The sequence below is a fragment of the Arabidopsis thaliana genome (genome assembly GCF_000001735.4).
Source record: "Arabidopsis thaliana chromosome 1 sequence".
In the NCBI taxonomy this organism is placed as follows: Eukaryota; Viridiplantae; Streptophyta; class Magnoliopsida; order Brassicales; family Brassicaceae; genus Arabidopsis; species Arabidopsis thaliana.
In genome coordinates this window covers 8968019-8980456 of record NC_003070.9, presented here as the reverse complement: position 1 = coordinate 8980456, position 12438 = coordinate 8968019, and the positions used below count along the sequence as shown (strand labels likewise).

At 36.4% G+C, this 12438-nt stretch overlaps 2 protein-coding genes across 4 annotated transcripts; one reads left to right on the top strand and one right to left on the bottom strand.

Annotated features, from left to right (window-relative positions):
* Positions 1-2151: 2151 nt before the first annotated feature.
* AT1G25550 (myb-like transcription factor family protein) lies at positions 2152-4131 on the bottom strand. Of its 2 annotated transcripts, NM_102366.4 has the most exons (4): positions 3669-4131; positions 3022-3576; positions 2858-2934; positions 2152-2772 (listed from the first exon to the last, which is right to left on the bottom strand). In NM_102366.4, the coding sequence occupies exons 1-4, from the start codon at positions 3811-3813 to the stop codon at positions 2515-2517; spliced, it is 1035 nt and encodes a 344-aa protein (NP_564236.1). In that variant the 5' UTR covers positions 3814-4131; the 3' UTR covers positions 2152-2514. The 2 variants fall into 2 exon arrangements, with proteins under 2 accessions (NP_564236.1, NP_001323092.1); NM_001332683.1 differs by having other exon boundaries at positions 2152-2934.
* Positions 4132-5641: 1510 nt separating this feature from the next.
* PFT1 (phytochrome and flowering time regulatory protein (PFT1)) lies at positions 5642-11392 on the top strand. Of its 2 annotated transcripts, NM_102365.5 has the most exons (15): positions 5642-6114; positions 6620-6650; positions 6843-6906; positions 7028-7158; positions 7363-7566; positions 7659-7724; positions 7868-8084; positions 8201-8268; positions 8568-9365; positions 9441-9494; positions 9641-9669; positions 9802-9870; positions 9966-10050; positions 10392-10478; positions 10562-11392. In NM_102365.5, exons 1-15 carry the CDS (start codon positions 6011-6013, stop codon positions 11063-11065), a joined length of 2511 nt encoding a protein of 836 aa, NP_173925.3. In that variant the 5' UTR covers positions 5642-6010; the 3' UTR covers positions 11066-11392. The 2 variants fall into 2 exon arrangements, with proteins under 2 accessions (NP_173925.3, NP_001077596.1); NM_001084127.1 differs by lacking the exon at positions 6620-6650 and having other exon boundaries at positions 5797-6114.
* Positions 11393-12438: the final 1046 nt, after the last annotated feature.

Genomic DNA, 12438 nt, shown 5'->3' with positions numbered 1-12438 from the left:
AATATTTCGAGATATGTGTTCATCGCTCGAACAGTACAAGTATTTTATTTTCTTGTATACTTTTGATTGAACCATTAGGCAGTAGATGTGCATTAAATTTTCAACGTAATTTTGACTATAAATGTACGCAGTAGCTCCACTTCAACAGAAACTAAGTAAGACGTACATGTTTGTCCGTCATGCATATAACTAGTTCTCGTTAGTATTTACATTAGCTTTTGTATTAGCAAACTTTGCATGATGAGATATTGTAATTTAGGTGGTTGATGGCGTTGGAATGATTTCTCATTGGAACGTTTTTCAACTTTCTTCACTTGACATTTATTTTCTACTATATATATATATATAACTTTTTTTTGAGTTCGCAACATCTCAAAATTAATTTGCTTTTAATAAGAGAAATATAAACTGGTATAAAGAACGATGTAACAAATGAAATGAGTATTAAAAATTTCTTCTTTTTACAAGAATCAATTTTTATGTTTTAGTTTCTCAATATATAGTCCATATTTTTGGTCACACTAACATGAATTTTTTCAATTAATAAATTAGAGTGTCAAAAAACTTCACCGAATTCTTACACAATTTGTTTTTTTAGCAAAATGCATGCTATCGGTAAAAAAAATCGGTGAAGTTTTTTTTTGCTATTTTTGCCATTTTTCAATAGTAACTTTTCCATTTGACGTTAACCTGACTAAATAATTTTAGATAAGTTAATTCTAAATCAAAGGAACCGAATCCATCATAATTGACCTAGACTATGACAGACATCGTATAACTAATTAAATAGACTAGAATCCCAAGCTAATGAATAATGATATGCCACATCTCAGCAAAGTCTAAGAGCAAAAGATGAATGCATTAACGTAATTTAGAATCCATTGACTCGCCCTAGTGACTAGTATTTTTATTTTATTTTATTTTGGGACAAAATCCCTAGTGACTAGTATAAGATACGAATACACACCAAAAAAAAGTATAAGATACGAATAAACAAAGTTTATGCTATTATTTTTGTCGCAATTTGCTTGGTTTACTAAGGGAAAGGCTGACAATCTTGTCTACATTTTGGAAGAAAAGATTCAAATTTAAACCAAAAAATATCTAATATCAAAACATATCTTCTTCATAAATAAATAGGTGATGGTTAGCTGTATTTGAGGTAAAGGGAGGGCCACTTGGCCTTTAGGAGAAGGTAAGGGTCAGCAGCTTTGTTAATCCAACCTCTTTTTAGAGAGGTGTTTAACGCAATTTCAAGATATTTGAATCCGATGATATTTATCTCCTGATTACATGGATCACTGTCTTTGTATTTCAAGATATCCGTTTGAAAATAGTAGGCGTTACATGTATTCGTTTATAAAAAGTAAGAAGTATTTTCTGAAATTGTAATTTATTGAAAAAATCACAGTACGTTACTACGTTTCATAGAATACCCATGAACATTTTTGATATAGTAATGTAGTATATGTTCAACAAGTCATTAACATTGGTGATGACTTGTATTATTGATATATATGGTGGGGTAATGAATAATATAATGAAATAATGGTGAGCTGAACAAAAATATTGTGAAATTATCATGAAAATGAAAAACGTTCGATTCGTTTACAAGAATGATACCAAAATGAAAAACGTTCGATTCGTTTTACAAGAATGATACCAATAACTTTTTTTGTCACAAGAAGATATTAAGATAACTTCAAAGAGCAGAGAATATCGAAACTTTTTTTAAAAAGGCAGAGAATATACTTTGGACAGCACTGATATCATTTTTTTCAAAAGAAAATGTATTTGGTAAGGAATCATTTTTCTTGTGATTCTTTAATCAGTTGCATGAAAAATGCCAAAACAAATATATGCTTCTTCTTTTTTGAAATTCAGAATATTCGGCCACGGGGACCACACACCTCAAAACGAAAACAAACGAGAAATGGAATTTTAGACAAATTCTAGTACACGATACGACCCATATTATTTGTATACTATTCATTGATTGATTAATTTGAGCATTAAGAATCTGGGTTGGTCGTTATTAATTGTTTAATTAATCACCGGCTTGGAAAAAATGATTATCCTTTCTCTCTCAAATGGGTCGTTGGTCCTCCATTCCTTCATGAACACGTTGCCACATGGAAACGTTATGAAAGCGCGTTACTACTTACCACAATGGACCAGAAAATTCTTAAAGTTACGTCTTTGTATTAAATTGCACAATTCCATTTATATAATTCACCAAATCAGATGTTGAATTTTCTTTCCCACATATGAAGATCATTTTCTGATATGTAGCCATATCAAGACGGAATCACTCACCCAAAAAGGCAAAAGCCAATAGTATTATCATAAAACTCGAAAGAAATATCAAAACTTTTTCTTTTATTCAATTGTGTGCAATGTATATCTATTGTTACAATTTATTCAAAACTCTTAAACCTAGAACGAACATTCTTGGTTACAAAACAAATATATAAAGAAGAAAACAAATTTTCATACAAATCGGTAACTATATATTTATGAAAGAGGAAGAAGGTGTGGTGTGTGTGTAGTAGTAGAAGATGTTGCGGGAGATTTGCAACCCCGATTGCTTCTCTCTCCCGACGTTGAAGATTGCGGCGGTTGTGTCGCCACAGGAGCGTAAACTCTATTATTAGTTGTATCGTGTGAAGGTACCCAAATGCCTTCCATCACCATAAACTGCCGTTGTTGTGGATTTTCACCACCGGTCCTTACTACCGGAGTAGCTGGTCTTCTTGTATGCAATCTATATTTCTATAAAAATCAAGAAAGTTGATAAAAATTATAGAACTATGAATCTATGTTGTAGTGAGAACATAAAATGATTATGTTTTGTTACCTGTAAATGACTTTTAACTTCGTCATTAGTTAAACCATCGACCTTCATAAGATCTCTAATCTGCTTAGGCGTAGCAACTGCATATTTGACAATGAACAAAAATTAAATATATACTTCTCGTAAAATTATGATTCTCAAACAATCAAAGGATTTAATATATTTACCATGTGATCCACCAAGTTGTTGAAGCGCGTGCAAGAATCTGCGGTGTAACTCCGGTGACCAGCAACGTCTTTGCTTCCTATTCGAATGAGATTGTTTCTGCTCCTCAAACTCTTTTCCACCCCCGACGGTTTCCGCCGTGGAACTAGTTGTCGTCGTCGACGTCGGAGTAATTGCTTTAATAAGTGGTTGAGAATCTGCAGCCTTAGGTTTCTCCTTTTGAAACGGTTGAAACGCACCAGCGCTGCGTTTGACTTCAATTACCATCGGTTTCTTATTATTAGGTTGTGGATCTGGTGATTGGTTCCACAATTGAACAGATCTAAGCCAATCCGATTTCTTCTTATCACCATCGTTATTTTCATTGGTCATCATCTCAGTTTTCTCAGCTTCTTCATCTTTATCGGTTTCATCAGATGAAGCAGAACTCCACTTGATTGGCATAAACTCTTCAAACACGGCACCGCCGCATTCACTAGTTGTCCGCTCAGAACATTCTGACTGGCCGCCAACATGTTCTGAAGATTCCGATAACTCCTTCCGACATGACTCGATAGCTACAAGAATGATATGTAAACAATTAAGAAACTGGAAGCGATCGTGAAAACGAAGAATATATATATCAAAAGAGGATGTGTAATAACATTACCTTGGGTTACAAGTTCTAAACATAAAGGGAGCTCACGTTGAAAGACTTGAATCTTTTTTTGTTCTTCTTCTAGAGCTTCTACATATTCGTGACATCTCTTCATTTTCTGGGTGTAATCCATGTCACCGCTCTTGAACATCATCATTATGAACAGATCTTAGACTCGTTTTTGCTATGAGTTACAGTTACGAAAACATAAATCTTGAGAGAGACAGAGAAGAGTTTTGGATCTAAAATGAGAGAGAAAGGATAAAACTTTGACGTTTTTAAGTTGGAAGTTTTAAAGGGCAGAGAAAGAGGATTGGTGTCTAATCGAGGTCGGGCCGTCGCGTACCTAAAACCGAATCTTCTTGATGTTTAGATTTATTCGGATTTTACTTGGGAAAGGGTAGAATGGTAAATATAGGAATAGGCTGAGGTTTGTTTGATACAGGGAGAATATTCGGGGATATGTGGATTCCTTCCTTTCCATATTCTATCGAGCTGGCGATGATGTCAGCATTCTCATGACGTTGACGTTGAGATAAGAACGACGAGTCATTTTAGTCATTACTAACTCTTTCTTTTTTCTTCGGTTATTCTCTACCTATTTTAGAAATATACACATGAATTTTTTTGTAATAACAAACGAGTGAAGAAGAATATCCATAGAGATTGGAATCAAGATATGTAACCAGAAAATTTTAAACATTCATTAAATTTACAGTTTAGAATATATTATATGGTATCATATCATAAATTACATTTTTATCAGAAAAGAAAAAGATAAAGAAGTTTTTGGCAAAAGTGGAGGAATATTCCTCGAGAGTAGGGGAGAAACTAAGCTGGAAAAAAACATATTAAATTGGAAAAAATTGGGAAGGAGAGAATCTTTGGAAGAGTGACATTCACACATATCCAGATCCCCCCGTTTCCTCATGAATTGTTAAATTTTGGCCCTTCACGCTATCGAAGAGCCACCTGCCCCATATCACACCAACCTACTCGCCTCTTTTCACGCGCTTCATTGTGTGTTGTTGTGTTGTGATATATTCAAGCAATTCTCGTGAATACCTGACGATTCTAAATTGGTTGGCGACAAAAACACACACAAAAAAACACACACTATAAAACGGAATTAAGTGTCTAATTTTGAGTATGTATTCTTGAGAAAATTTCTCTAAATAGTTTGGAGATTGAGGTTTTTGTACTGTCTGCTACGGTTACCAAACTGTAGAAACTATTGTGTATCAATAATTAAATTTGGATTTTTAAGGACAATTGTAAAAGCTTATAACTAGGTGATGGATTGAGTTGTGGTAAAGTCAAATTGTTCGAGAGGTCGTAAACAGTGAGAAGCAATTTAAGGAAGATGATAATTATTCATTTGTGATGGTTTCTTTGAGTTATGGTCTTATGGATAATGTCCATGGATGTGAAGACCACCAACATTGTATTAGATAAAAAAAAACTACCACGTGAAAAGTAGTTGATTTTGGGTTCTCATGACTTCTCACAAACTCACGTTTCCATAGCATTGCATGGCAATTTACAATGTGTTGCCCCTCCCTTAGTACTACCAATACTACCATATGAACAACGATCGGGATCAGCAAAATCTATAGCTTTGTAGCCGTCTTCTATGACTCATCTCTTCCACAAAAAGTCATTGACATCAACTAGTCTAAGATGACTGACATACGAAATTGGATCCTATTTTCCACTAGGCCACTCTGAAAAGAAAAAAACACAGATAAAAAGGCCATGCGGCCCATGTCCAACTTTTGGACCAATCTTAAATGGCCTTCACAATGGTTATCATGGCCTTTATTTGATTCAAGTCTGGACTAACTACAACTATGTATACAAAATGTTTATCCACATAGCCCAAAATAAGATATCAAATTGGTTACTTTCATTTTTTTTTACGTGATCGACCTTAAGCTTGTTGTTAGTTTTGGCGTTCGATGAACCACCTCCAAACCAATTATATTCTTCACAAGATTCTCTGCATTTATCCCACAGATGGTAAACAATCTAATCAAATTAAATTCACTTCTTCACCAAAAAAAATAAAATTAAATTCATTGCCCAATTTACACAAATAAAAAGATAGTAACGACCAAGTCCTTTGTATATCCCATTTTCTATTCGGAGCATCCAAACCAAATTTTGTCAATCTAATTTATCTTCTCCTCTCCCGGAGAAGAAGGAAACTTACAATTTACAAAGAACGAGCTTCAATAAAAATTTCCAAAGAAATTACCGTCGGCGAATCGTTAGGCTCGAGAAGAATCACCAAATTCCAAGGGGAGAGAGACTGAATTTTCTTTTGATTCACGTAACAACAACGCTCAGAGACTATGTCGTCGGAGGTGAAACAGCTGATCGTCGTTGCTGAAGGCACCGCCGCTTTGGGTCCTTATTGGCAAACCATCGTCTCCGACTATCTCGAGAAAATCATCAGGTTTTTCTTTTTATGAACCTTGTATCTCTTTTAATCCTCGTTATTTGATTTTCATTCGGAGTTAGGGTTTAGCTGATACCGTTCGAATCAGGCTTTAATTTCAATTGGTTAGATCAAACCTTTGTTTATCCTCTGATTCCACAATGTTTTGTTGTTCGTTGTTAGTACTGTGTTTATGTATTTGATTGTTCTGTGTTTCATATTGAGCAATCACTTTACGTTACCTTATGGTTCCTACATTCTTTTTTTGTGTTAGGACATTGTTTTCGATACAACGCATTCATAAAGCAATGAATTTGTAGTTTCTCACTTCGATCACGTAAAATTGATATTAATATGTGATTACAGAGAATTTAGTATATAATTGCCTGTATAGTTTGTAACTAATCACATTGTTGGCTATTCTTAATATCCACTCAACATAGTATTGTATTTCAAAGTAGCGTTTTTGTATGTTAAAATTTCAATTACATAATCTGTCTATGCATTCTTTGCATTTGTCCAGGTCTTTCTGTGGCAGTGAGTTAAATGGAGAGGTACTATATCTGACTTATCCTCGTTTTTAAGTTTACTCAAGTTTTCATTCTTGAGCAAACAGTTAATCAATGTTTTTGACCAAACTCATATACATTCGTTATCTGTCAAATCATTGCGACACAAAAAATAACAGAGCAAATTGGTAGTTTGATGTGTCTGATCGAGTCTTTATATATTCACTAAACTTGCAGAGGAACCCTGTTTCTACTGTTGAGCTATCACTGGTGATCTTCAATTCTCATGGTTCATATTGTGGTACGTGTTGTGCTTCATCTTGTGATATCCAAATACAAATATTATTTGGGTGCTTTCTCATGGCCCTGGTTACATTAGCTTTTGTTTTAGTAATGTTGTTCTTATCTTTCATTCTTCTTAGCTTGCTTGGTACAACGGAGTGGCTGGACAAGGGATGTTGATATTTTCTTGCATTGGCTTTCTTCCATACAATTTGGTGGTGGTGGTTTCAATGAGGTTGCCACAGCTGAAGGGCTTGCCGAAGCATTGATGGTGGGAAACTTGATCTCTTTTCATCTGTGACACAACTATAAGACATATGTTTGGGCCACTTTCTTTCAAGCTACTTTTGACTAATTTACTTTCTCAATAAAATTAACTTTTTTCTTTCCATGGCTTCATTTTATGTGGTGGTGCTTCTGTCAGCGATTTTCTCGATCCTTAAACCTCACAATTTTCTCTGACTTCATGACACAGATGTTTTCTCCTCCTTCAGGCCAAGCTCAACCAAGTAACGATCTGAAAAGACACTGTATCCTAATCACAGCCAGCAATCCTCACATATTGCCAACACCTGTATATCGTCCACGATTGCAAAATGTGGAACGGAATGAGAATGGTGATGCGCAAGCTGAGAGTCGATTATCAGATGCTGAGACAGTGGCTTCATATTTTGCTAAGGTACTTTTTTTAACTGATTCCCCCAGGTATTACAACTAGCTATAATTACTCCTTTTAATGGGAAATTACTAACCTGCCATATTGGTGTGCAGTGTTCTGTTTCTTTGTCTGTTGTATGTCCAAAGCAGCTTCCAACAATTAGAGCACTATACAATGCGGTGAGACTGCGTGTCTATTTGCTATTCACTAGATGTACATCTATCAAAAGTCTTTCTTTTGTCAGACAGCTCTTTCAAAGGCTGTCTTTATTCTCAATGCTATAAACTGGTGTAATCTTTGTTTTATACTGTTTTAAATGCAGGGAAAGCCCAATCAACAAAGTGCGGACTTGTCAATTGACACGGCTAAGAACACATTCTATCTTGTCCTGATCTCGGAGAATTTTGTGGAGGCATGTGCTGCCTTAAGTCATTCTGCTACAAATTTGCCACAGACTCAGAGCCCTGTGAAAGTGGACAGGGCCACTGTTGCTCCATCTATTCCAGTCACTGGGCAACCTCCAGCTCCTGTGTCATCAGGTTCTTCTACTGACAACATCCATTTTTCTTAGTCCAACTATCTTGATTTTTCTTTGTGCTTCTTTGGATTCTATCCTGCTTCTCTATATGAAGATCTCTTTTTGTATGATTTTCAGCCAATGGACCTATTCAGAATCGGCAACCAGTTTCTGTTGGACCAGTTCCAACTGCTACTGTGAAAGTTGTAAGTCTATTTGATCTTTTTAGTCAGTTGGAGGAGTCAGCTCTATCTATTGGCAACCGACTCTTGTATGTTTTATAAGAATTATTTACTAGATATTAGCCGAAAATGAATTGTAAATTTATTCTCTGGTGCTTGATAAGACATTACAAATTTTTATGTGTTAATCAACTAGATTTAATGTTAAGTTCATATGAATATCCCATTTGTGAAATAATATTGTATACTCAATCAGCTTATTAGATAGCATATCTTCACATTAGTAGAAGCCTGTTAATCAGATTTTTGGAATGAAATTGCAGGAGCCTAGCACCGTAACTTCTATGGCACCAGTTCCTAGTTTTCCCCATATCCCGGCTGTAGCTCGGCCTGCTACACAAGCAATTCCTTCGATTCAAACATCTTCAGCATCACCAGTTTCTCAGGATATGGTCAGCAACGCCGAGAATGCACCAGATATTAAGCCTGTGGTGGTCAGTGGAATGACGCCACCATTGCGTACTGGTCCTCCTGGTGGAGCCAATGTAAATCTGCTTAATAATCTTTCTCAAGTCCGACAAGTCATGAGCTCTGCAGCTCTGGCAGGTGCAGCCTCATCGGTTGGGCAAAGTGCGGTTGCAATGCATATGTCAAATATGATATCAACAGGAATGGCTACATCTTTGCCTCCTTCACAAACTGTGTTTTCAACTGGACAGCAGGGAATTACTTCAATGGCTGGTTCGGGTGCACTAATGGGATCTGCACAAACGGGACAAAGCCCGGGTCCTAATAATGCCTTTAGTCCTCAAACAACGTCAAATGTCGCTTCAAACCTTGGTGTTTCACAACCAATGCAAGGGATGAACCAAGGAAGTCATTCTGGAGCAATGATGCAAGGTGGAATTTCCATGAACCAAAACATGATGAGTGGTCTTGGTCAAGGAAATGTCTCCTCTGGAACAGGTGGAATGATGCCTACTCCAGGAGTTGGCCAACAAGCGCAATCAGGAATACAACAACTTGGTGGCAGTAACAGCTCAGCTCCTAATATGCAGCTATCACAGCCATCATCGGGGGCTATGCAGACTTCACAATCCAAATATGTGAAAGTCTGGGAGGTAATGTCAGTTTATCTTGTCTAAAATAACGGTGATCTTGTGCTAACTTTTACTTACATTTTCAAATTCATGCAGGGAAATTTATCTGGGCAAAGGCAAGGGCAGCCTGTTCTTATCACCAGACTTGAGGTGTGTTTAGGGGCACTTACTATGCACTTTTCTTTCCCCTTTTCTGAATTTACTGGGATCACATGCTTAAGCACATCTTCCTCTGTAGAACTTTGTTGAATTGTTCCAAGTAGATATTAACTAACGTCTTTGTTTATATTTGACAGGGTTACCGAAGTGCTTCTGCCTCTGATTCGTAAGTTTATAACTAATTGAAATATGAAAACTGCTTCCTTACTAAACCTTGTCAGGAGAGCAGTCGACTCCTTAAGAAATGATTGTAGCTGCTAAACTAATTTTTGCTTTCTCTTTTTGTGCATCTCCCCAGGTTGGCAGCAAACTGGCCACCAACTATGCAGATTGTTCGTCTCATATCCCAGGACCATATGAATAACAAGTAATATCTTCGTGCTATATCCTTCCTTATTCCAAATGGCTCATGGGTGGATGTTGATTTCATGCCACTAAATATTTCACCTGACTTTGCATCAGGCAATATGTTGGCAAAGCTGACTTCCTTGTGTTTCGGGCCATGAGTCAACATGGGTTCTTAGGACAACTTCAGGATAAAAAGCTTGTGAGTATTGTTGATAATTTATGCCACTTGTCTCCTTTTCCTTATTGTTTCACTACAAATTTAATAACAAAATGATGAATGGTGTTTACTGGTTTATTAGATATTAGGATGAATTAGATGTTAAGAATGAAAATCTTTGAAAAAATATATGTACTTACATCTGTAAACATGTTCTCGGTGAATCTATCAATCTCTTGCTATGTTCACCATACACTTAACGATGCCTACGCTTGTATGTAGCCTTGTTTTGATTAGCCTAATCGTGTGCCATACTATTGTCATTTTCACGCTTAGCTTTTGTGGAGTTGTATATGATAACTTTGTCATCCTCCGTATTGCAGTGTGCAGTCATCCAGTTGCCATCACAGACGCTTCTTCTCTCTGTCTCTGACAAGGCTTGCCGCTTGATTGGAATGCTTTTCCCAGGGGTAAGGAAGTACTAAGTTTAAGGTGTCTATATATGTTTTGCTTCACATTAGTGACTCTTGAGGGTTGTTTTGTTTACTCCTAGGATATGGTTGTGTTTAAACCACAAATTCCAAATCAGCAACAGCAGCAGCAACAACAACTCCACCAGCAACAACAACAACAACAGCAGATCCAGCAGCAGCAGCAACAACAACAACACCTCCAACAGCAACAGATGCCACAACTCCAGCAACAACAACAACAACACCAGCAGCAACAGCAACAGCAGCATCAATTGTCACAGCTCCAACATCATCAGCAGCAACAACAACAACAGCAGCAACAACAGCAGCAGCATCAATTGACACAGCTTCAACACCATCATCAGCAGCAGCAGCAGGCGTCGCCGCTGAATCAGATGCAGCAGCAGACTTCGCCGCTCAATCAGATGCAGCAACAGACTTCGCCTCTGAATCAGATGCAGCAGCAACAGCAGCCTCAACAGATGGTAATGGGTGGTCAAGCTTTTGCACAAGCCCCTGGAAGATCACAACAAGGTGGTGGTGGAGGGCAGCCTAACATGCCTGGAGCTGGCTTCATGGGATAAATAAAAATATCAGCTTCAGTGCTAATTAATTAGATTTATCATAACTTAACATTCTTTCTTTCTTCTTTGGTCAACTCGATCGTCGCCATGGTTTTAGACTCTGTTTAGTTGTCCTTTCTGTTCTTTTGAGCCTGAAAATGGCATGTCCTATTCTGTATGGGTCTGACCATTTAGCTACGGCACCAAACTATTTTGTCATTTTCTTAAGATAAATAGAAAAAAAGTGGATGATTTCTATTTTGTTGGTGTTTCTATATGCTGATAATAACTTGTTATCTAGCTTTTTATTTGATTGACAAGGAAATAAAGGATCAAACCCATTTCATAGTTGGGTCATGATTGGACTTTGTGTTTTATTTGCAGGTAAGAAATATACATTTCTATTAGAAAAGGTTTATGGTTGATAGTTAAACAAACTTATCTAAATATACCATTTCCAACTGCATATTGCATCAGAGAATTACTTGCTCAAAATTACATCATTGACAAACTAGGATTTTTTAAATCTTTTAAGTTTAAATTATCATCATAAATCAAATTTCATTTTGAAAACCAAGAAAATAGAAACCCGTAAACCTTACACAAAAATGCTTCTCATGTTGTTGTAGCTGTTTTCTTATTTTTCTCTTTTGGAACAGATCATCTTTTGTTTTAGTTCCGATAAAGTCATAAGTATAATTTGGAACAAATACTGTTATCATAACATCCTTGAAATTTAGAAATAAATTATAGCTTGACCACCAAAACTATTTGATAAGTTGTTGTCTAGAAACAAAAGCATAATTATTAATATTTTGATAAGACGTAGTAACTATGACGCGCACTAATTCGAAATCGACAGTGCTTTTTGGAAATCAAAGACAACAAACATGACTTCTCTTCGATTTCCACTCTAGCTAGAGCTCACTCATTGAGTCATTGTTCGAATCGAGGTGAGTAACTTTGAGGTGGAGGGTCCCTTTCACGTGGCACATAAATATGGTAAAACTTTGTACCAATTTCAAGCCATGATACGATTCATCGCACCCGTAGATTTTCTCCATCGAATCATCATGAGAACAAAATAACCAAAGTCCCTTTTCTTAAAAGATGAGAGACCGATAGAAATCAAAGAAAATGCCAGCACTGAACTTTTTCTCTAATTTTTTTAATCCTCCTAAGCTTAGACTTGAGAGTAATGCACCATTAAGTGGGATCTTTAAAAGCAAAGATGCAAATTTGATTATATATAAAAACTGAAAAGTTGATTTTTAAAATTTCCCACTTTTTTAATTTAGGGAATTGGGATTGTCTAAATAGGGACACTTTAACTCTTTGTGGGTGGGTGGGTTGGTGTGGGCTAGACACTCTTTTATTTTCTCAAAGGTTATATG

What these genes read in the sequence shown, in the direction of transcription:
- AT1G25550 (NM_102366.4), bottom strand. Translation starts at nt 3,813, where the DNA reads ATGATGATGTTCAAGAGCGGTGACATGGATTACACCCAGAAAATGAAG. An exon ending in TTTAGAACTTGTAACCCAAG is followed by an intron (nt 3,577 to 3,668) that starts GTAATGTTATTA and finishes TCATTCTTGTAG; the next exon opens with CTATCGAGTCATGTCGGAAG. An exon ending in ACAACTTGGTGGATCACATG is followed by an intron (nt 2,935 to 3,021) that starts GTAAATATATTA and finishes TCAAATATGCAG; the next exon opens with TTGCTACGCCTAAGCAGATT.
- PFT1 (NM_102365.5), top strand. Translation starts at nt 6,011, where the DNA reads ATGTCGTCGGAGGTGAAACAGCTGATCGTCGTTGCTGAAGGCACCGCC. An exon ending in TTCTCATGGTTCATATTGTG is followed by an intron (nt 6,907 to 7,027) that starts GTACGTGTTGTG and finishes CATTCTTCTTAG; the next exon opens with CTTGCTTGGTACAACGGAGT. An exon ending in CAGGACCATATGAATAACAA is followed by an intron (nt 9,871 to 9,965) that starts GTAATATCTTCG and finishes ACTTTGCATCAG; the next exon opens with GCAATATGTTGGCAAAGCTG.